At 41.6% G+C, this 24,414-nt stretch overlaps 1 protein-coding gene across 10 annotated transcripts in view; it reads left to right on the top strand.

The window, feature by feature from the left end:
• GRID1 (glutamate ionotropic receptor delta type subunit 1) overlaps positions 1 to 24,414 on the top strand; it is a 699,294-nt gene that overhangs the window by 600,613 nt on the left and 74,267 nt on the right. For 7 of the 10 annotated variants that reach the window (XM_067000680.1, XM_067000677.1, XM_067000675.1 and 4 more), the window contains one exon: positions 1,885 to 2,566. In XM_067000680.1, the coding sequence (XP_066856781.1) occupies positions 1,885 to 2,313 (429 nt within the window). In that variant the 3' untranslated portion in view covers positions 2,314 to 2,566. Of the gene's footprint in view, positions 1 to 1,884; positions 7,634 to 20,280; positions 20,377 to 24,414 lie in introns of those variants that run through there. The other 3 variants (XM_067000674.1, XM_067000673.1, XM_067000682.1) reach the window with 2 other exon arrangements.

Raw genomic sequence — 24,414 nt, 5'->3', positions numbered from 1 at the left:
ATATGGTCTGTATGTGTTCCTCTGGTGAGGCAGATAATATTGCCAACATTCTGGGGAGCCACACAGGGAGTTTAGTGATTTTTTTATGGAAATGAAACAGGAACCCTCATTCCACTGATTAAGAAGGGAAGTGAAAACTGCTGCTCAGCCTTGTAATTGTTGAACAATTGTACTCCACTTGAAATCAATGGGGATTTAGCCAAAGCTGAGGACAGAGGTTTGGGTTCATCATCATGTAATGCTAATTCTTTTCTAAACCCATGCAGAGATCAACAAATCCAATGGTTCCTGAGTAACGTAGAAGTGGTTTTAAACCACAAGGCGAGAATCAAATCTGTATTTGTTATTGGCTGAAATCAAGGGCTTTGGAGCTAATTCATGTGTCAATTTAAGGGTGAAGGCAAAGTTGCAAAGAAGTGGATGACACTGGAATAATACTGTAATTTGCTGTGCCCCACCTGAAAGGTAGCAGTAAAAGATCACGAGGAGTGGCTGGCACTGACACTGCAGACTGCTCTGTTCCCAGAGCCTAGCTTTTGGCACGAACAGGAGCGTCTTTAAGGCTACTGGTGTTGGGTTTAAGCAGCTAGGACTATGTAGACCTGTTGGCAGTCAGGGATTACTGGAACAGAAAAGTTTCGGGTAGTCCCATTTCCTAGCCTGGGATTTTGCTGGCTGCCCACTGCAGTTTGTCAGAGCAAGGGATGCCTCTGGTTCCAGGCCTGTTGGGCTTTTATGGATGCTTTGCTGCTACTCTGTCGTATGTTGCATCAAATAACTACAACTGCAGATCACAGCTGTGCTTTATGAAATATAGAGAAATGATATAATACCTTTTTATTTGCAATGCACTGCTAGCTATTAAAATTCAGTCATAACAGCATCCCAGGTGGGTGACTTTACCCTGCCAGTTTTGTTGCTTTCCATTTTGGGCTTCCTGCATACCACACTGAAGAGATAAACAGCAGCTGTAGGTCTTTGCTGCTTCAAGTTTTAAAGACAGCTTCTTTGGCCGTGTTTCCTCCTGGAAGCTAAAATGTTTGGCAAGTGGTGCCGAAAGTCCCGTGAGGAGACCTCTCTGGGAGCGTTAGGTGACTCATTCTCTCAGGATAGCAATGCATTTTCTAAAGACCAGCATTGCTTTCCCAAGCACTGACCACAGACCTAAACTTGTACCAGATGAGGTGTCAGAATGACAGCTTGTTGTCAGTCACACAGCTGTCCAAAACACAGCTGAGCGCTCCCCTCCTCAGGGCTCCCAGAGTAGGTCTCCATCTCAGTGCCCTTCCAGGAGGTCCATTGTCCTTGCCAGGTAGGTGACACATGCCTCCCTACTGGGAAGGGAAGACTTCTGCACCACCACAACCCCTGGCCAGTAGATTTTGGCACAAGAAGCAAATACCCGGGAACCAGCTAGGCTGTGCACGGTGTCGCACTGATGTAATCCTTACAAAGTGCACTGCAGCTAGAGGAGTGTTGAGCTGCCCTGGGGTTACAAGCCAGCAGGCTGCTCTCTGGCTCGCTTGTTTGCCTCCCAGAGGCTTTTATCCTGGGCTTGTGCAAAGTGAGCTAAGGGCTTGTGGGATGTGCTGGTCCCTGCTGCCAGCTCCTGTTGGCTGAACCAGAGATGTCATTTTACCTCCAAGGAGGATGGCTTTGAGAACATCAGTGGGTTTTGCAGGTTGAGATTGAGCTGGTGTTTTCTTCAGCATGTGTTTCTCAGCTGGAGACGTTGGATAGACTTTGAGGTTTTGCACAGGCACAGATGAAATCGAAGCGATCTAATGAGTAACCAGCAGCTCCCATCACACACAGGGTGGATAGAGGGGCAGACATGAAAGGTACTTGTGTCTGAACTGATTGTTCTGGTCTCTTCCTCACTAGGATAAAGAAGTGAACCTGGAGCAGGTCCATAGACGCATGAACAGTTTAATCGATGAAGACATAGCCCACAAGCAGATCTCTCCGGCGTCCATCGAAATCTCAGCCCTGGAGATTGGTGGCATGCAGCCAGCTCAGACCCTGGAGCCGGTACGCGAATACCAGAACACACAACTTTCTGTCACCACCTTTTTACCAGAACAGACAACTCATGGTGCCAGCAGGACACTCACAGCTGCCTCTGGCAGCAATCTGCCGCTGCCCCTGAGCAGCTCAGCCACCATGCCCTCCATACAGTGTAAACACAGGTCGCCAAATGGAGGACTATTTCGTCAGAGTCCCGTGAAAACCCCGATCCCAATGTCATTTCAGTCTGTGCCAGGGGGAGTCATTCCAGAAGCAATGGAGCCCTCTCATGGAACATCCATTTGATGAAAACAAACAGTAACACAACCAGCAGAGCTTTTTAATACAAAATTTAAAACAAACAAAAAAGAAACTCTTACATTTTTCTTGTATATACATGTAAATAATGAAAGAATGAAGTGGGGTAAAAGTGTATTTTGAATATTCCCAATTTTCAAAGTCAGTAAAAAACAAAAGAAAAAAAAACAAACAAAAATGTATGAATGACTTTGTAAATTTTGTTCTATATGAATAAAAAGGCAAACTACTTGTGATCGTTCTCAAGTGCCAAAGAAGACCAGTTACTGGGACTGAGGGCCATAATTTTTTTTATTTTTTTATTTTTTCCTGAGGATTTCAGCATATATTCCCTTCCTGTTCTTTTTGTTTTCAGGGAAAAAAAAAATCCATTTCCTGCCAGAAAAGTTCGCTGTGCTCAGACCTCTCTTTTCCCCAAAACCCTCTCGATGGCAATCCATTCGGAGAGTTTAACAGCTGGTACTAGCATAACAGCAACAAATATTTTAAACCTGAATTATAACTAAAACCCAAGATGAAATCAAAAGATGAAAATGAACTTTTGCCTTCTAACAAGGATTTAAACTTCCACATGGTTTCTAAGTTTAAGCACAGATTATTGAGTCGTGTATTTATATGTTTACTGTGCTGTGGGGCTGTTTTTATTTAATCTGTGTTTTATATATATATAATATATATGTCATTGCATATGTATATTATATATATAAATGCTTTGATAAATAGCAGGTTTCAGGTTATGGGTAAAGCTGTTATGAAAAAGCTGATCTTTTTTTTTTTTTTTTTTTTTTTTTTGTGTATGTGTGTGTCTTATATACACGAATGAAAAAGGGGAGTAACCAGTGGCTGACAGGACTGAGAGAAAGGGGAGCTTGAACAGGCAGGAGATAATGGCACTGCAGCGACTGTGCCCTCTGCTGCCATTCCTTTCTTTGAGATTTTTAAGAAATTTGCTGCAAAATGGATGTGATGCTCACTGTTGAAGTCATATCCCTGAATGATAAGGCTATCCTCATGACTACAAGCACAGCTCTGCTCTTTTTTTTCTGTTGATTTTATAAAGAGAAACATTCTAATGGCCATGTCTATAATCTTGGTAGAAATGGCTCTAAAATGCTTTTTTTTTTTTTTTTTGTCAAATCAAAGGACAAAGATAAAGCAACATATATAGCTAATTTAATGTCTCATTCTGCAAATATTACTAGTGCAATTTCATATGACTAAAAAAAAAAGAATCAAAACCAAAACACATTGTTTCCTTCCCAAATAGTAGTTCTAATGTGCCCCCTCCTCACCCACTGTTGCTAATGGACCATCAGTTGCTTTTCATTCAGAATTGGGATAATTCAGTATCTTCTCAAAAATATCCCTATAGCTATGTTGCAATTTCCCTCTGTAGCTGGATTTCTCCACTTTATTAGAACACTGCTATTTGGAAAAGGCTGTAGATCTTGGTGCAGCAAAATCACTGCTTACATGAAGGTGAAAGATTGTGTTTGAACAGAGGTAAAAATGCATTTACATCCCCAGAAAGTCAGCAGGCAATCTAGGTCAGACTTTTGGATAAGTAAACATTCCATTGATTGCTCCTAATTTGATTTGCATAATTACTCAACAGGTATATTTATGAGATGATAAAAGTCCCCAAATTTTTACATTTATAGTTCAAGCGGTAGGGAAGAAAAATCAAAGTGGGATATAAAAGCAGCCTAATGGAAGAGCATACTCAGCATACTGTTTAAATGAGGACTATTGATGGTAAGCTTCCAGAAAGAGGACTCTTGCAGGGATTAATTTGTCAAGTCGGTTCCTCATGAAGACAGCACGATTTTGCAGCCTGGCACAAATTGCACTATTTGCTTCAAACTAATTAAAAATGAGTAATGCTCTAGTCAGCTGACTAGATTTATCTTATTTAGACACTTGGCCCACATAAGCTTGGGATTTTTTTCCTTCCTCTTTTGTCATACTTTTTCCTCTTATTATCCTTATAACCCTCTGGCCACAGGAAAAAAATGACATTTTCCCCCCGACTTCATCCTGCCTTCCATGCGTGTACACCAACTAGTTACGGCAGAACGAGCTGCACAAGAAGGCCATGCACTCCTAGGTACCTGCAAAGACACAAAGGAGAAAGCACGCAACTATTTGTGCTGGGAAAAAATTCTCTCTTTTTTATGCCCAGTTTAAGGTTTCAGAAGAGATGCAAGGAGCTGCAAGCATGCAAGTTGGGGCTCAGCTGGAGCAGGTGCTTCCTCCCCAGCAGCACCAGCGCAAGGAGGCCATCGCCCCTTGTCCCGAGCTTCTTCTGGGTGCGGAGGGGTGAGCAGCTTGCTTGGCCACCAAAGTGACCACCCAGACACATCTTCCCTTCTGGACAGCGAGGATCCATGGTGAGCTGCTGGTGCACAGCAGTGTGGCCACTGATGCTGGCTCTGTGCCCATGTAGGAAACAAACTCGTCCACGTCTGCCCAAGCCGATCCCTTATGCTTTCTCCACAAAGTATGCAAAGCACAGAGCAGGGGCCTGAAACTGCTTTGCTGAGGAGTCATCGTTTCCACAAAATACATTAGGTCCTTTTCATGTTATAGTCTAAACCACAGTGCTGAATAATTAAAACTGAACTGCATTTGTGGAATAAATTGTGAATACAGTATATTTGGGGGATTAACTTCGACATTCTCCATATTCAGTGTTCTCCTCCTAGCTCAGTCTTACCATGTGCTGTAAAGTTTGGAAGCGTGGTTTAACTTTTAAAATGATGCTGGATCCTACTGTTTTTTGTGCACAGACTGTGAATCCCCTGTTTAAATGCTCTGCAGGATTACAACTAAGACGATCAGAATCTTGCAGCACCAAACCACATGGTTCTCACTCAGAAAAGTATTTAAGCATGTGTGTAAGCCAGCCCTACAGAACATAGCTGCTTTATGCGGGGGTTGTAGTGCTTTGCTGATTACTGATGGAGTTAAATGCAGGTCTCATACTAAATATATGGCTAATTTTAAGCAGGTGAGTGAGCTCACCAATCTCCCTGGGACTATTCAGTTGCTTAAAGTTAACTGTTTAAAGTGCTTTGCTGCACCAGGGTCTATACTGTAAAAGTCACAATCCGTGATGGCTCTGACACTACCTAGTAATTATTTGTTTATATAAAAGTTAGCAAGTCATAGCTTGGGCCTGTCAACCATGGCAGAAAGCTGTTAAATCTTTCATGTGACGGTGGTTTGGTTTTAGATTATTTAAGTAAATCACCAGGTTCTCCTTGAACATAAACAGTGTTTCTTTCCCATAATTTTTCAGTTTTCAAAGTAAATGCAGAATGTATGATTTCCATATTCTGTCTCCTGTTTTATATTTATATCTTTATTTTGACAGATCAAAGCATTCACTTTCTATATAATATGTATTCACCACACACTCTTGCATATATATATACATGCGCAGTTATTCACAGATGAAGTGAGAAATATAATTTCCATGTGATGTAAATGCGCATAAGCTCAAAGCCCTCACAGAGCTGTGCTTGCTTACACCACCTGCAGTTCTGACCCTTCACTGTTAATAGCTGGCAAGCAGAATAATTGCAGAAATTCCTGAAAACTTTGAAGCCTAAGCTGTGCCCTTAGTTTCAAGCAGAACTTCCCTCTGAGGGTGCATGCTTAAACAGAGGAATAATGCCTAATCCCAAATATCCCAGATCCTCAAGGATGTTTACATTGCAAAGGTGGCTGTATATGAAATGAAAATTGAGTGCCTATACCTTCCTTTTATTGCTGATGAACTTCTGTGAAAGTGACATCTGTGGCAGAGCACTTGTAGTGCGTCTTGTTCTATTTATCCATTAGTTTAGAAATGATTTTATTTTCATACAAAAATGTGACTCAGTTTCTTCTATTTGCTTGGTTATCAATCTGCTTGCAATCTGAAGGATGCATTGCTTTATTTCTTAGTAGTACACCACGTTTATTCTATTGCAATGGAAAAATAGTAACTGTACTTTTTAATTTCAGAGTTGAAGCTTGATAGAACATTTTAATGCTGAGTTACAACTACACGTGTGCGATACTTGTCTTGCGAAGTGAAATTCCCAACACCTGCCGTGCTTTGGTAACCTGCCACTGCTGTGTTGTAGATGAGGGCTCAGCAAAACAACTCACTTTCTCTTAGTCTGCTGATAGAATAAAGCATGTAAACCTGGGTTCTTTCATGTGTAAGTCAGCAACCCTCCAGTGAAAGGACCAACCAGGCTGGATCTCAATATACAAGGATTTGGTTCTTAATATTGGGTTTGCAAGCACTACTTCCCATAATCTTGTATTTGGTGCCAGCTCTGGGAAGGAAAATGTTTTGAGTCTCAAAAATGAAACCAAAAGAGGAACTTATATTAATATTATTATTTTGAGCACTTAACATGGTTTTGAATTTGAACTGTAAGCCAAAATAGCTTATAGAACAAATTTCTTCTTAAAACCTGTTCAAGTTTAGGTATACATCTCCTCTAAGAAAGGTTAAAAACTGTTGGCTTGGTGGCAAACAGAGCCTCCCTTTCAAAGGAAATCAAGTTACCAAGATGGTCACAACAACCACAGTGCTCAGACCTTTATATTTTGTTTTATTTTGCTTTGCTGACTGGAACTTATGTTGTGAACAGCTAGATAATGACATAGATCTAAATGCAACACGTTTGGGGGACCCTGTTGGAAATTTCCCAAAGAATCTACGTCCTTTTGCAACCCTGGGAAATGCAGGAGAAAGGTAGAAGAAAACTGTGAAGAGAAGCAAAATATAAGGTAACAATGACCATGTGGTGAAGGGGGAGGGAGGAAAGGGTGGTTACAACTCATCTGTCTTAAATGTCTAGCAAAGCTATATTGCTGTACCAGAAGCAGAGATTCCATCATACAAGCAGTTGCCTCAGTTAACTATTATTTCCTTAACTTTTAGGAAACAAATAAAAGCAGCATTTGTTCTACCAGAAACAGTTGTTATATTATTTAAGAGCTGGATTTATTTGTTTGGTGGTGCCAGGTTTTTTGGCTTGGCTCTCTCTCAGGTGGGGAAGATCAGCTTTGATGAGCGATGCACACCTGGGCCAGGTGTGGGCTGTTTGCTGGCTGGCCCCGGCTTTGGCTGCAGCTGGAGGAAATCAGCCCCACCAAGCTACCCACAGGGCTCCAGCTCCCCGGTTTTGGGGGTGTGGTTTGTGTGCCAGGTATATGTGCTCCTTGGGAAAGGGGGCTGCTTTGCAAAAACTTGCATTGGAGGGGAGCAGCGAGTGGAGCAACGTGACCTCTCCAAGCTCATGAGGTAACTAATGCAGATGCAAGTGATGTGCGGGGCTTCGTTCTCTTCTTTCTGTTTTTTCCTTTTTTTTTTTTTTACTTATTCTTTTCCAAGTTGAATGTCAAGATTCAAGGATGGATTTTTAATTCTGTTTTTAAAATGTACAGTTACAAAGTTAAATGCCTCTTCTCCTCTGTAAAAGGTTATCACTTGGCTTGTTTGGGGCTCAATTAATGGTAATAACTTCATCTGATGTTGCAGAGGGGTGCTACTATAAAAAAGGTGTCTTGTCTCTTTTTGTTTCTCTTCTAAGTCTTATTGGAAGATCTGTAGTATTTCGGTAGCTGTTCAGTTTTGTTGTTGCTCCAGTTACAAAGCTCTATAGTTCTAAGAGCTTATCAAGATTTCTAATTGTTCTTGTCTCTGTGTAAGTTTGTGTGTTGGGGGAAATAAGTTCTCACAATCATAGATAGGCACAGATATGGGAAGTTGTACGGCAAGGAAGAAACTCAAACAAAAAAGGGCTAAAAAATATTTGTATGTTCTACCAAAGGTTCAACTGCTTGGATGCCTGGCTGGGATAGAAGGTAGTTTCTGATTAATAATACCCTCTAAGTGGCTCTGTTGCAGAAATCATCTGAATAGTTTCCAGGTGCAAAGCCACAGCTCCTTGCACAACATGGTCCCCAGTTGTTTTCAAGATGAAGAATATGCCTTTTCTTTTTGTTTTGTTATAGTGCTGTAGATGAAGCTGTATGTGGAGAGATATGGAACCAGAGGTTTTAAAACAGTTTTAGCTGATTATCAGTCTGCTTCTGAAGTCTACAGTACTGCTCCTTCATAAAAGGAAATAACTTTGAGAGTTTCTGTATTTCAACTTTGTCTCTCTTTTTTTTTTTTTTCTCAGAAAAGGCATTTGTTTTCTGATGGAATTATTTTCCAAGTGGCTCGTTAGAGCGCAGGAAAATTTCAGGTGCAACTATAAGAACAAAAGAGCATACATACATGCAGGTGAATCTGCGAGGAAGAGAGATCACAGGCTTATGCATACTTCCTATATTTCAGCAGGAAAACAATTCTGTTTAATGTGCTCTTAATGACTTATATTGGACTAGTCCCAGAAAAAAATAATGAGGTTGAGGATACAAAGGATGTAACTGGTACACCCGGTGCTGCAGTCCTGTGACCCAGCTCATCCTGCCTGCTGTTGTGTCCCATGAACAGCAGTGACCATGTGGGGAAATGGGGGCAAGATTTGGTTTGGGAGTTTCTTCAGCTGCAGGCAGTTCTCACCTACAGACCCATTTGTTGTCCTGGGACTCTTAACAAGGATCCCAGAGGAGTGAGCTTGGCCCTGGCTGGGAGGTGCCCCTCAGCAAGCATGGGGGAGCCTGGAAATAAAGTGGGGAAGGAGCTGAATTGAGACCATGGCATGGTATGGACCTGGTTTTATGTAGAGGCTGTTTCATGCAGTTAACCTTATTCTCATAAAAGTGTCTTAAAATCCACATGATACTAGGTGGGATGTTTGGGTCAGGCTGATCCTGGCACATTAAGCAGCTTGGGCTGTGGGCTGCTGAGTCCCTGCTGCTTGATTTCCTGTCCTGTGTTGAGGTGGGACTGCCCATCTCTTCTGGGCAGTGACTGGCTGTGCAGCGTTTAGCCACCACTTTTACAGGATGTGAACAGTTTCCTGTTGCACATTTGCATTCTTGGCATTGTCCTGTCACCCATGTCAAAATGTCAAGCGGAGAAACATGCTTTCAAATGGAGCAAACCATTTGGATCAGGAAGGGTTGTCTTGTCCACATGCTTGTAATATCTGCCACAGAGGAACAGGAAACAATATCAATACAGCGACTTGGTAAATATGGTAAACTAGATTTCACTCCAGACTGCAGCTTGCCTTACATTCAGTGACAGGCAAAAAAAAAAAAATCTGTGCTCTGGGCACTGTAGAGCTCTGTGTGAGGCAAGCCCTACATTTTTTGAAAGTAGAAGTCTACCTCTAGCATGCAGCAAATGCTGGGTGCTGGGGACGAGGGGCACTTCTGATGGCTGAGATACCACAGCCAGAAAATGGTGTTGGTGTGCTAAGACAGGACAGAGATCTCAAAGATCTGCACTCTAGAGTGGTGCAGGTACATAACTATGAGGCTGTAAAAAGACGTATCCTCCAGCACTAGCCTGGATGTTAAACAGCTTAGCGAGTCCCAGGCCCTTGGTTATAAAGCCTGCTTAGTTCCACAGTATTAAGTGCCACAAAAAGTATATTAAACCTTATATTAAGGACTCAAACAGGAGACAGTGAAAGCATGTGAAATGTAAAGTGTTAAATTAAGCTATCACTTGAATTAGTCTTTATCTCTTAATCCCTCTACTTGTGTGGCTCTTCAGAGGAAACCCTCCTCCCCATTTGGGGAGGACTGCGGAAGCAGAATGCTCTCCTCCTGAAGGCAGGGAGAGCAGCAAAAGCCACCAGGCGTGGGTGGAGGCAGCTTCTGTTTGCAAGAGGCAGACTTGAACATCAGCAGGACAAGTGCATGAACAGCGAGGGGAAGGAGATGGCCCTGATGGAGGATACAAACCCTGTCTGCTGTGCACTGACCCTGGCTCGCAAATCCAGTGTGCATAGAGCAAGATACAAGGTGTGGTTCCCCTGGCCAAAAATTGCACAGCTGAGTTTTGAGCTAAGATCTCAGGTTTTTGTTTTAACTGAAGGTGTGTGGTAAGATGCAGTGTTACAGTAGCAGGCTGTGCCCTGGCACCCACTGGGGCAGCTTGGGCTTTCTGATGACCTTAAGCTGTTGTAACAGGTGTTAAGAGTAGAAGTTAGACAAAAGGAACAACTCTTTTAGATCTCTGTAAAGTCTAAGGGGAAAAACTAGCTTTTTTCTCATAGGAAGTGTTTATTTTCTCAAAGACAAAGCTTCTGTATATGTGGCACTTGATGAGCAGATAACAGAACAATGTATTGAGGAAAAAAATTTTCTTCTAAAGTTTCTGATGTTTCTGGAGGCTTCTTCCTTCCTTCCCTCCCCACAGGAACATAGCGATCAGATTTATTTTTTTTAGTCGATTTTTCATCAAAACTTGCATTAGAAATGAGGATACGTAGTTCATTTTGTTGGGAAATGCATAAGATTGTGTTTAACATGGCTGGTCAGTATTATACTCGTAGAAGAAGTTGAAATGACTATTCAGTGAGTGGCAAATTGAAGGCATTCACACTTAGAAACAAACATTAAAATTTAATTTTGCTTTTGATTTGAAGTAATTAATTGGAAATAATTACCATTACTCACCTGGCTTTACTTTTGATGGGCTTATTAAGTCATTATTGAGTGAGCAATGGCACGTGTTGATTATGTTTAGATGTCACTGTTTTTTCAAGGACTGGAAAGAAATAGTTCAAGTATTCTGACAGACTAGAAGGAGGGGTGGGAGAGTAGGGAAGTAAAAACTGATGCTATGATTGGGCCTGAAACATTTGATTTCTCCCAACTCTTCAGTTTCAATGGGTCTTATAGGCTTAACTCCACTGAAACCCTTTGATAGTCCCTGATCAAAGTCAAGTCAGCTCACCATTATTTTGCACATGTCGCTTCAGATGTATGGATTGAGATTTCAAAGCTGTTTCTGTATTTTGGATGATTAATTCAAGTCCATACCCTAATATTTGTGGAAGACTTTTTTTTTAAACTTTGATCAGTTTGCAAACTGGTGTTTTGGCTTTCCGCTTTCTCTCTGTCTTAGGCTGTTATTGTCTTACATAAGGAATAAAAGTGCTGTTTACAAAGGCACATAAGGGTGAAATGTTTGGCTTTCCATGTTCGTTAAAGCATCTAATGCATACCATCAAAATATACCTTAAGTAATTGATCGCTACAGCAAGGCCATCATATACTTGGTAACCTGGTCAAGGTCTTGACGTGTGTAAGGAAGTTTAACTTGATCCCATAAGAAAAAAAATCTCCAAAGTCTTAATGTTTACTTATGCTGGCCTTTTATTAGACATCTGTTCTCATAGGGCTCAAACTCTAAGTCCTGTGAAAAGTTCAAGTGTTCAAAAAAAACCAAAACAAACAAACAAAAACCCTAAAAGGTAGTCTTTCAGCACTGTAAATAAGATATTACTTCACTATTAATGTTGTGTGTATATATATAGAGAAAGAACATTTCAAGGGCTATCAATGCAGATACCATTAAATAAACTGCAAGCAACTACTGCTTATATTCTACTAATGCTGATGATTTTTTTTTCTTTGGTTAATTTAGTTCAATAATTCATACAGTATTCACTATCTGAATAAATATGCATTTTAAATGAGATTATATTTCTTAGCGTAAACACAAAGGCAATGTTAACTCTTGCAATGGGTGTAGGAAGGAATATTCATCTTGTTTGCTATATTGCAACTATCAGATATTCAAAGTGCAATGATTTTAAAAACACAATTATCATGGCTAGGTGAATCAATCTGAGAAACTGAAAGCACTTTTGAGGAATCGAGCACAAAACATGGTCCTTCTTCCTGTCTGGAAACCTTGAAATTAAAATTTTTGGTTCTCTCCAGCTGGGTTTTTATTTTTGCTGTAATGTTTTCAAAACATCTCTTTTTTTAGAAAGAAAGAGATAAAATGTGTAATGTTTCTCCCTTGTCTTTGCATCTTTATCTTTAAGGCTGCAGTTGTACGTGCTGTGTGGGGGTTTTGGGGTGTGTATGTTCATGTGTTTTTTTTTCTTTTGCGTGTGGTCATCTTTTATTTTCTTGGTGGGGATGTGGTTTTGGTAAGATGAATAATAACAATGTCCCAAAAAAGGTGGTCCCGAGGTCTTAGCCTTAATATCCAGGAGTTACTTGCTGTATAGCAGAATCTTATATTTCCCAGTGTCATCTGTGAGTTAGAACAGCCTATGATTTATCCACACGCTTCTCAGAGAGCTAAAAACTGTCCTATTTCTGTGGCTGGCATAAATAAGGATAACCTCTACAAAATATGATATCACATGGTAGCTAGTTATGTCATCCTAAGGCTCAACCCATCTTTGATGTGTGTCACAGGCAGTAATTTTCTCAGGTTTCTGAAACAGAACTTTTTTAAAAAAAAAAAAAAGAAAAGAAAAAGAAAAGCAGTAGTGAAGAAGCATTTCACTCATCCTAATGTGGTGATGTACTGTGTTTGCTTCTGACTTGTAGGAAGCTTTACGGAGGTTGCAGGTGATAATGACATTATTGTGTGTAAGACTTTTCTGGAGCTGCAAATTACTGCCCCAGAAAGATGAGATTTTTAACTATTTTTTTTCCTCTTGAGATTTTTTTCCTCTTGTCCTTCTCGTATGTTTAAACAGTCCCACTTGCAGATATGAGTTTTAACACTACTTTTTAATTACTCCTTGCTTCTCCTTTTGGGATTGTGGGCTTGAAAGCTTTTCCTTTCCTAAAGGAGTGTGTCTCTCTGTATTTGATGTGGCTCACATTAAATGATATTTCCTCCACTGGACTCGTCTGTATGTTATGGGCTAACTCAGGCTATTTGCTTGCTAGCTGATACACACTCATGCAGCCAAAGTTGAGAGAAATTGAGGAAAAAAGTCATCTGACAACGAAAAGTAAAAACTTTTCAAAATTCCATAGTACCGTGTCTGGGAATTTAGTAAGAATTTGGAGCTTTCTCTCTTGGATGCAATGTATTAAGTTTCACAATAAAATAATTGCCAGCAAGAAGATGATGGCTCTATTCTCAGCTCAGCTTATTTTATCCTTGTGACTGCTGGTCTTAGTTGCTGCACTGGCCACTCTTCTATATTTTCCTCTCATGTCTCTAACCACAGCCCACTCCAGCAGTGAGGTATGTGCTTGCCCTCATGTACTGTGTGGTGACGGGGCTGGATGAAGTGGTAAATTAAGTTGTCAGGCTCCATAGGGATGGGGATAAGAAAATGAAGCAGCAGCTGCTGTCTTGAAGTCGTCTTCTCAGCCACCATGTGGTACCCTTTATTTTAAAACACCACTGGCAAACTGAGCATGGGGCTGGAACCTTAGGAGTGCCTGAACGGAGGCCTGGGCCTCCTTGGTTTCAGTTTGGGCCTGCACCCATTGGAGGTGTATTAGTGGTCTAACTCCTATCTCCTGCCTCTACACCTCATGTTTTTCACAGCCTGATGCTAAGCAACCTCTCTGGTTTAGGCACTGTGAACCTCTCTTTGTCCCTGTAGATACGGGAGACAATTGTGCTGGGGTACATGAAATTGCCCATTCTCTGCAACAGGCCAAGTACTGAAGCATTCATGGATGTGGTGCCTCTGTCATCTTTTGAGGAGAGAAGGATGAGGTGAATCTTCATCTACCATTCATAACCTAACTGCTCTAATTTTGATTATTTTATTTTAAGAACTCATTGTATGCAGTTATGAAATGGGAATGAAGGCACAAATCTGGTACAGGCCTCTGTTAGCAAGTACATGTGTGGTAAAACTCCATCTTGTTTGCATGAATCAATTTGTTGAATACTGGGTAGCTCAATTGGCATGTGTAAAACACTTGAGTTTTAGTTTTGACCTTTTTAATTGTTTGGCTTTTACATTTAAATTGGTTCTGTGTCAGCTAAATATTACCTTCATTAGAAAACAAAATATGCAGCCTGGCACCTAATGTTTCCATTAGCTTGTTTAAATAGTATGCAGGTTTGGAGTTGGGCCAGATTGTTTATCCAGAGTGTATTTTTAATTGGATTATTGGTACATAATAATTGATATATCACTGATCCATTATTAAAACATAGATGTATTTGAAAGTGTTCTGACACATCCTGGTGGAGTTTAATTGAAATGTTTACTCCTATATGGCAGCATAACTCTTTCTTCTTTTCACACAAAATGATCAAAACCAAATGGCTTGATGGTATATTTGATATAAATTTCCCTCTGTCAAAAAAAAAAAAAATCTCTTGCTCATTTGAGATGCATCTTTGAGTCCTTTATGTATGAAGGAAGCAACTGTTTTTCTCTGAACCTTCAGAATGGGTATCTTCTTTAAGTAGAAAATTGAACCAAGAGCTTTTTCTTAGCTTTCTGACAAACATTTTCTTCTTGGAATGCATGTCCTCTGAAAACTGACCAATTGTTTCCACTTCTTCAGTTTGTCTTTTAATAGAGTATAAGGAGAAATTGTTAAAAGATAAATTCATTCTTAATCTGAAGATTTCTTATCTCTTAAGAACAGAGTTGCACTAAGAAGCGCTTTTGAGGAACAGCTTCAAAGTATTTTTGAACGTGTGCCTTTGTTATGTCAATGGATCAACCTTTCTGACTTCCTAAAGGCAAATAAGTTCGAGAAGCTGTCTTTTTTCTCTTCTAACAAGCCACAGTGGTTAGAGCAGGGTTTTTATGTCCCCGCTGCCCAGCCCCACCCACATACTTGTTCTTGTATAAACCTAGCTATAAGTGATAATTTGGGAGGAGGGGGCTAGAGAAGAGCAGGGATCTGTTGTTCTGCTCAGCTATTGCAGCCCCAGAGGCTGGGGGTTGAGGGACGAGGGGACACTGCCCATGAGGCCCTGCCTGGTGCCTGTGGGGCAGGCTGAGGGCAAGAGGAGGGCCGGGCCTGGTGGGGCCTGGTCCTGCAGGGGCCGTAGGCAGCTCCCACCCTATATAGCCCCTGCCTTGGTTGGTTCAAAGGACAGTATCTGCTTTTGGGCCAAAGGTATCACCAGCTCACACCTCAGCTGGTTGTTTGGTGAGGTGTCTCTTTTTTTATTTTCCTCTGTGCTCTCATCTGCAAGGATGTAATTGTGGCCTGTCACTCAAAGCTGCTCTGTTTGAGAGAGCAATGATAACTTTGCCATGTCTTCTCTCAAGTGACACGCTGATTTTTTTTCAGTAAGCTTGTCATAAACATAAATCTGCTTCACACAGGTGTTGCTTTCTACTAACTGTTACTTGACCAGGCAGAATCAGATGGTTTTGTGTACACAACCAGTTTGGTACACTAATATTGGCTGTCCTGAGCTGCCCGTGTACAAAGTGGTGGTGGTGGTGGGTGGGTTGTTGTGTTCCTGGGAGGTGCTGGTGTTGTTTTTGGCAAGCAACTGTATAAATGTGTCAGCCTGGTTACACAGCTCCTGCAGCAGGCTTTGATGGCTCCTGTCCCAGAGAGACCAGATGAATACACAGGAAGGGCTGGAGCCCAAAGGAAGAGCAGTTTTGTGGGCTGTCCCCAGAGTGGTGTTTAAATCCTGAGCCCAAGTCTGAAAGCTTGGGTTGCACACCTTTTTTGATGTAAAGATCAGTCTAGCTGTGGAGAAAATGCATCTTATGGCTTCAGTGACTCTTTTATGTCTGGAAAAAAAAAAAAGACATGTTTTAGTTCTGGATGGAGGTCCCCCTCAGAAGCAGGCGAGGCAATGACCCTTTCATGTCCCTGTGATTTTCCAGCTGGCATCTCCCCTTTCTGCCTTCTGTATCTTGCAAACTCTTCAGCTATTCACATTGATGAAGTGTCTAGGTTCTTCCAATATGTTCTTCATTAATCTTCTGTTTTGTTTTTTGGTTTTTTTTTTTTCAAATGATTTTAAGGTAAAATCTTTATTACAATTCATAAGGAAAATGTTTTTATTTGTGGAGTTTTTTCATGAGAGGAATGACGTCTCTTTTCTCTAGTGATGCCTATTCTTCAAAGCTCTCTGACTCTGTCCAAAAAGCAGTGTTCCTGACTGAAGAAAAAACATTTCTAGTTAAATGTAATGCCCAGTTCATTCCAGAATATCAGAAATTATCCTACGCAGTCGTGGTGGTTTTACTCGGGTGGGTGGCCGAGATCCACCACAGCTGCTCTCTCACTCCCCCTCCTCAAAGAGGAACGGGGAGAAAATATGATGAAGAGGGCTCAAGGGTTGAGATAAGGACGAGGAGATTGCGCAGTAATTATCATGATGGGCAAAACAGACTCAGCATAGGGAGATAGTAAGATTTATTGCCTATTACTAATAAGCTAGAGAAGTGAGAAACAAAGGAAAGAAACCAAAAGCACCTTCCCCCCCAGCCACCCTCTTCCACCTCCTCCCCCCGAGCGGCGCAGGGGAGCAGGGGAATGGGGGTTATGGTCAGTCTATAGCGCTTCTTCTCCGCCGCTCCTTCTCGGTCACTCTCGTCCCCTGTGCTGTGGGGTCCCTCCCACGGGATGCAGTCCTTGCCGAACTGATCCGGCGTGGGCTGCCCACAGGCAGCAGCTCTTCAAGAACTGCTCCAGACATGGGTCCGTACCACGGGGTCCATCCCTCAGGAGCGAACTGCTCCAACCTGGATCCCCCACGGGCAGCAGCTCCTGCCAGGTCACCTGCTCCTGCGTGGGCTCCTCTCCACGGGCTACAGGTCCGGCCTGGAATCTGCTCCGGCAGGGGTCTTCCACAGGCCGCAGCCTCCGTCGGTGCAGGCCCACCTGCTCCACCGTGGTCTCCTCCGCGAGCTGCAGGGGGACAGCCTGCTTCACCATGGTCCTCGCCACAGGCCGCAGGGGACTTCAGCTCCGGCGCCGGGAGCACCTCTCCTCCTCCTTCTTCACTGACCTTGGAGCCTGCAAGGCTGTTCCTCACTCCTCTCGCTCTCCCAGCTGCTGTGTGGCACAGCGTTTTATTTATTTTTTTTCCCTCTGTCTTAAATATGCTCTCACAGGGGCACAAAACAACATCACTTATTGGCTCAGCTCTGGTCAGCAGTGGGGCCCTTACCAAACATGGGGCAGCTTTTAGATCCTTCTCACAGAAGCCACCTCTATGGTCCCCTGCTACCAAAACCTTGCCACATAAACCCACTACAGCAGTATTGTCTTTCTTGCGTACTAAAGCCAACACATTGTTATAGTTTAAGAATTTTAGCTGTGTCTAACCTTGCTGTAAAGGTGAATGGAGATAGGGACAATTTCCTGCTCCAAATGAAAAACAAAAGTGCCATTTCTGTAACTTAACTTCTGTACCTCCCTGTCCTGGCCAGGGTAAGGATTCAAAGCCTTATCTGCATCTTGGTCTGATGCAGATTTTAATTCAGCTGGAAGCAGTTCACAGCTGCTGCCTTCTCCTTATCCCCGTGCAGCTCTATGGAAGCCAAAGCCATCTGTCTAGGCACTGAGCAGCTGTGAGTACAAACTTCCTGGTCGTGTCTCAAAGAAAGAAGCCCTTTCCTTGTTCAGGATAATATATGGTGGCCTTGTTGGCTGTGGTTGTTAAGATAACAATAAACGTTGTGTGCCACAACCAAGATAGGGACATCTTTCCACCATTGCTTACATGCATGCAGCTTTCTCTCCCCGTAAGCTTTCTACCACTGACTTTGCATTGTTATTTGGCTTGTAGTGTGCTGCCACAGGAGCCTTCCTGGAGCCATGAATCAGATCACTGGTTGGAGGCCAGAGGCCCTACCAGAGCTAGTGGGAACAGTTGCATCTGTGTAATTTAACACTGCTTATTTCCATTGAGCAAGGGGGTACTGAATGACAGGTGCTACATTTGGCATTGCTGTTCTGACTTTTGTCACTTTAATGACATGCCTAGTTTCCATTTGTTTGGTGTAATCAGTTACTAAACAATTACAGAATTTCTTAGCACAGTAGGATGATTTTTGGAGGCCTGAAATGTGCCAGCCACCACCTAGCCACAACTCTGCCCTGTCACGGCACCTTAGCCTCTCTTCAAACCCTTACTTGCTAGGTCGCTGTAACCCCTCATGGCTCTGAACTGATTTATGCACAAGTTCTGGGGCTAAAATACGCTTGCACCCTGGCCTATCTGAACAAGCATTACACTTATGAAATGTGAAATCTGAAGATAAATGCAGGCTATAAATAGGATGGTTAAAATGAGGGGAAGAACTTTTTTTTTATGAAGTCTCTGATAAGGACCTTGGTAGGATTAAATTAGTTTCAGTGTATCCAAATGTCAGTCTTCTGCAGAGATCATCTTTTGAAATGGAGTTTATCATGTTGTGGAGCTGAAGCATGTGGGAAGTTCTTACAGACAATAGGAGGGATACTTTCGCAGGTTTTTGTTCTTTTAGAGTACAAACTAAAGCCTCCTCTTTGCAAGAATAAATGAAACAGTTTCTAAATAATTCACTATATATAATTAGCCAAGTATTTAATCAAAATCCCTCTGTAATTAGAGATGTCAACTCTGATCTGTACTTGCAAGAATTTGGCAAAGCTTATTTTTCCAATTTGGTCTAAAAATTGCTTCTTTCCATTTTGTCCAATGTGTATGTAACTCATTGTCGATGCAGAGGTAGATAGATCGTCTTTTTTCCTGTTGGAAAAATGTAGTAAAATAAGTGGAGAAGCTAGAATGACGTTGCAAGAAAATGAAGAGTGCTGTAGAGGTGGCAAAGGTGACCCTCCTGGTTGCTACTAAGTCACCATGAAAGAGATGGTTGATGGATTTATTTATTTATTTTTTTATTGTTAGAGTCATCTTGCTGAGCAGATTTTCATGTTGGCTGTGAAATCTGGGCTTATATGGGACTCATAGCCACAGTCAGGGTACTTCCACAGGATGGAAACCGTAAGGAAAACATAGCCATCCACTGCATACTGATGGCCAGCATTGTATCATGAGTTATCGTGGCTCTGAAGCATTAAAAGGCCAATTTCTCTGTAGAAGGAACAGAAATATCCTGGAGGATTGTACAAATGGAGATTTCAGCTCTTACCTCAGAAGGAGAAAGAATGAAAATGTACCTGAGGTGCATTTTGTTCACATATAGCATGGCTCTGCTTACTCTTTTGTCTGTTGTAGTGCCATGTTACCTGTAGCTTATGCTCTGACTTTGTGAGTGATTGCTGTTAATATGTGTTTACAGGCTTTACCCAAGAGATAAATAGTTAACTTCTTTGAGGAGACAGTGGGTTTTATCACTGGGTTTTAAAACAAATAAAAAACAATGCATCAAGCCAAGCCATTGGACTTTGAAAGCTTTTGTATAGGACTGAAGAACTACCAAAGCCTTGCTCTATCTGTAATACTGTAAAATGCAAATCCTTGTGAAGTGGTGAACATGCTGTTGGCTTGCTGGGAGGTGTCACCATCCAGCTGGCAGCAAAGCAAATGTCTCAGTGTTGGACAACTGAAGCTCCTCTGGATGGTGCAGGATTTTTAGGGGTCTGTGCTCTGCTGGTGTGATGCACATCTGCTGTGAAGTGGTATGCACCTCATCTTGGTGTGCTGCTCCGTAACTGCCATGGTCTACAGTACTTTGCCCATACGTTCTTGAATAGTTGCTGGATCCCACGTAACTAAAAGAGGTCTCTGCTGGACCTCTTATGGCAAAGCTCTTCAATTAGACTTTGCTGAAATACCTTGTATGGCTTTTGTCTTTATTTTTACATGTGTGTAGAAATATATATACATACACAGTCCATGATTGTACAGGAAGCCTGAAACTACTCTGGGCACATGTGTTGCCTAACTGAGGACCCAACCAGTCCCATTAGGGGGAATCAGTCCCAAGCTGCAGGTCTGGTTCTCCTGGCTGAAAGTCTCAAATTATGCTGCGCCAAAAAGCCAAGCTGCATTGATCCATTTCTAAGGGGTAACAAGCCAACTGTACCTTTGCAAGTTGGTTTTTCTACTTCTTTTTTTTTTAATTATTATTTATTTAAGAGCTGCTGTTCATTCACTTGCAGGTGACAACTGGCTCTCTGTTTACCGGTCACCTGCTGCTCTGCAGGTGGCCAGGAATGTTTCAAAAGGAACATTTCTACAGGATTGGAGTGAAGTGGGTAAGTGAAAACTAGCAGTGATGTGAGAGAATGGGTGCTGTGCTGATGCGAGATAGGGTGATGGAGAAAAAGCGGGCTTCCTTCCTGCAGGCTGTGAAAACAACTGTGTTCCGTGAGGGTTTCCACGAAGCTGTAACTTTTTTCAGGAGCTTAGCATGGTCAATTTGAAGCTTAAGGCACTCTAAGAGTAGGCAAAGACTCTACAGCAGCATCTCTAATTCAGCTTCGTGTTTCTGGAGGGAACAGTCTTTTTTCAAGGAACTTTTCTGTAGTAAGAGGCGATTAATACCTGCTTATATTCCTGGATGCTGGTGTTCTTATAACACTGCACAAGCAATTTTTGTTTTTAAAGTACCAGGATAATGCAGAAGAATAGATATACTCAGTAATGAGCCAGGCCTCAGGCATATTTTACAAACGTAAGGGTGAAAGACAGGGTGTTGGTTTATGATTTTTCCTGGAGAAAAAATTACCAACTCTCTACCTTTATCAATTAGTTATTTCCTCTGGAAGAAAACAAAACAGACTCCTGACAATCTTGCATCTAACTCTGGAAGTCCCTATGCCTCTTCTCCAGCCAGGATTTACAGTCCTCTGTAGATTCCCAGCACCACCGTGCTGTTTCTTAAATGAATCTTAAAGGGCTCATTTCCTTAGTTATATTCCCATTTTATTTAATTACACTTCCTGAAGAGAAGCCATTCTATTTTATGTTTAAGGCTGCTGTATGCATGTGAAGCAAGAGGTAGATAGAACTGGTAAAAAAAAAAAAAGTGTGAAGCTTTTTGTAACTGAAACGAAACTGTGACTGGATCATCACCATGATATATGGAAAATACAACTCTCTATTGGTGTTTTGTTTGTTTTGGTTTGAATTCTTTGATGATTTCAAGTAAAACACTAGGAAAATAACTTTTTTTTTTAATTAAGGCCTTAATTCTAGTCTACAGTGACTGCAAAATTTCCTCTAGTTTTAAAACCTTTGTCTAAGAAGATTGAAATGACTTCTGTTTTGTTGAAATAAATCTGATTCCGTGAATCCGAAGGGAAAACTTAGCGTTTCCAAGAGTGTCTGCTCTTTACAAGTCTCCAAGAGAGACTGCTTCAACCTTTTACTGCCAGTAGGCAGGCTGGTTAAATGGAAGATAACTGATCTTTGAGGAGCGTTATGCCTAGGTCCCCAGGGGACAGACTTCTGTCTGAACAAAAATTCAGTGTGTGAGGAGGGGTATGGGGAAGCTGAAGGTTTCCTTGTTGTTACTGGAATGCCCAGTTATGACTCTTGCCACTGTTCTGTCTTTCTATTTCTCTTAAGTCTGTAGTTTAGCCCTCCCTGTGTAAGTTGGAAGCATTATTGGTTCTCTGGTTTCTTAAGTGTATATTGGCTGGGATACAAAACCAAGCTTGGTGCAATAAACCCTGTTACATTTTCATTGTTGTAGCTAGGTCTAAAGATTGATGTGTAGACCATGGCTATGCATTGCTGCTGTGAGATGTAAAAGTAGCAGAAAATCAGAAATAAAAAGACAAAGTTGGTTGCATAGCTGTAACAGTCAATACTGAAGAGAAAGAGAGAAAATAAACAACAAAACCAGTCCGACACTTGCTCTACGGTACCTGTTCTTGCTTAATCTTAGTCCAAGCAGATATTGATCAACAAAATTGCTTTCCAAGGTCAATGCCCTGGTCAGAGCCTTGCACCAGAGATAAGCACACCCGTGTTGCAGGCAGGAGCGGTGCCTGATGCAGCCCTTGAGAGCTGCTGCTCCTGCAGCCAGAAGGCTGCCATGGGTGTGGGGAATGTCGGGGGCTCCTGGGAGTTCTTCGGATCACCATGACAGCTGGCTGAGAGCAGATCTTTGGACTGTGTGGAGTAACCCAGGCTTTATTTGAGTTTAAAGGGATAATTTTGACGTCTGCAAGTAGAATTTCTGTCTGTCGTTTGTTTTAATGCAAGATTCTGAAAGCGCTCTTACTATATGTGAACTATTTGAATATTTTTCAATTCACAGTAAATATTTCTTAGTTCATGTTTTGCAGGCGAAGTGAGGAATCTTTTAAAAAAAAAAAAAAAACTTGAATATTCTGTCCTTGGAAGTATGACTTCTGTTCTCCCTTTTGAAAATCTGGTTATGGTAGATATACAGGTCTTGAAGGTTTTCTTTCAAATCACTTGAAAAGAGGACAGGCCTCTAGAAGACCTATTTTCAGCCTCCTTGGGGTAGGAACAGAGAGGAGACCGTGTGCTTTTCGGAAGCCTGTCAGCAGCACCAACTAGGAAAGGCCAGTTCTTGTATTGGAGGAAAATACCTCAGGTTAACTCCACTTAACTGAAGACATCTTTGTGTTAGATTGTCCATTATAACAGAGGTACCGCATGTGTTGAGAGAACTAGACTCATTTGTTTTTGTTTTTCTCTTTAAAGATTTAAAAATGGCTTCCATCCTGCTTTTTGTTGTGGAAAAGAAAATGTTTCACCTTTCTTTGTTACAGAGTATAAAGCACAGATGATGCAGACTTTACAGCACTCACGCGTTTTACCGTTGTCCTTGTGCTGGTGTTTCCACCTATCTTGTGATCTTTTCTTAACTACAACGTTAGCATTGCAACAGCATCACATAGAAGGTGGGGTGCAGATGTGACTCCATGAAGATGCTTTCAATCAGCATGATTCTGTCTTAGAAGCATGCACTTGAGTTTCCTTAATAATAAAATATATATATTAAAAAAGAATAGTAGGAATACTATGAATCAATTATTTTTTTACTTTCCTTTATAGTAAATATTGCTTAGCTGAACTTCACAGACTCTGACTTGAGTAACTTGTGTTCACCTATAATGGAGATTAGTGTCTGGAATAGCAAATGCAGTTCTTAAGGCATCCCCAGCATCTCCCAAACACCTTATTTCCCCATTTGTATGTCTGCTCTAGAGGAGCTGGCAGGCTTGAGTGGATTTTACAAGCATATCTCCACTTAGGTGTGACAGAAAATCAGCCTAACATAGTCATTTCTCCGGTGCAAAGATTGATAATTGGTTGCAACTGGTTACCATTTTCTAATGATCTCTGTGCATTGACAAAGTCATCAGCTTTGTTCCGTGTAATTGCATTCTTTAAGTGTGGCTATTTGTGGTAGATTATAGCTTGCAACTACAAATGTGTTTGAGTAGACAACAGACAAAGTTCATTGGTTCTCCTTTAAGCCTTATCCCAGCAGCTTCCTTGGTTTTAGTGCAATTGCAGCTGGCTTACGTCCAAGGGAGGAGGTGAAAGCAAGGCTTGAGATGTACTCTGATCCTTCAAAAATACTCTGCCTCAGTCTGATTCTTCTACTTCTCGGGTTATATATCAATATAACTGTAACAACTTAGCTTCCACTGGTGTGTAATATTTCTTAGGAAACTAGAATTAGCAAGAACCAGTATAGCACAATTAGCAAGGAAATCAATGCAAAATAATCAAGCATCCTTTCGTTATGCACTATGTATTTAAAACATTAATGTATTATCACAGAGATTTGGGGAAGGTCTTTGCTGGTCCTCGCTATAGGTTGTACTATTCCAAAAGTCGGTACTGATTTCGTTTTCAGTGTGTCAGGTAGCTTACAAACCCAAGGAGTAAAAGTTGCAATTTTTAACCTTTAGTTCTTAAGTAGTAATATGGGCTACAGATAGTTATTTTCTTTTTTTTTTTTTCTTTTCAATTTATTCTAAGGCCTGAGTGGTAATTCGGTCTTCATGCTAGCTTAATCTTCAGCTCAGTGACTGCCAATTACAACTGAAACACAGTGATGCTGCTGGAGCAATTACGTTCCCAAGGTCAAACAGAAATGAGAAGTGACCACTCCTATATCAGGCCCAGGCACCTTGATGCACGCAGGACTCCTTCTCAAACGCTTATCTCACTTCACTGAAAAAGAGCCAAATCCTTCAGGCTTTCCCAATGTCTTAATGACCATTCATCTCTTTTGCTCTGTCTCCCCAGCACTTGCTTCAACTGTATTTTCCTTTTGAATTCTTTTAACGTGCTCGTAACTC

Source organism: Anser cygnoides, chromosome 7, assembly GCF_040182565.1.
Source record: "Anser cygnoides isolate HZ-2024a breed goose chromosome 7, Taihu_goose_T2T_genome, whole genome shotgun sequence".
Classification (NCBI taxonomy): domain Eukaryota; kingdom Metazoa; phylum Chordata; class Aves; order Anseriformes; family Anatidae; genus Anser; species Anser cygnoides.
This window is presented reverse-complemented; position numbering and strand designations above follow the sequence as displayed.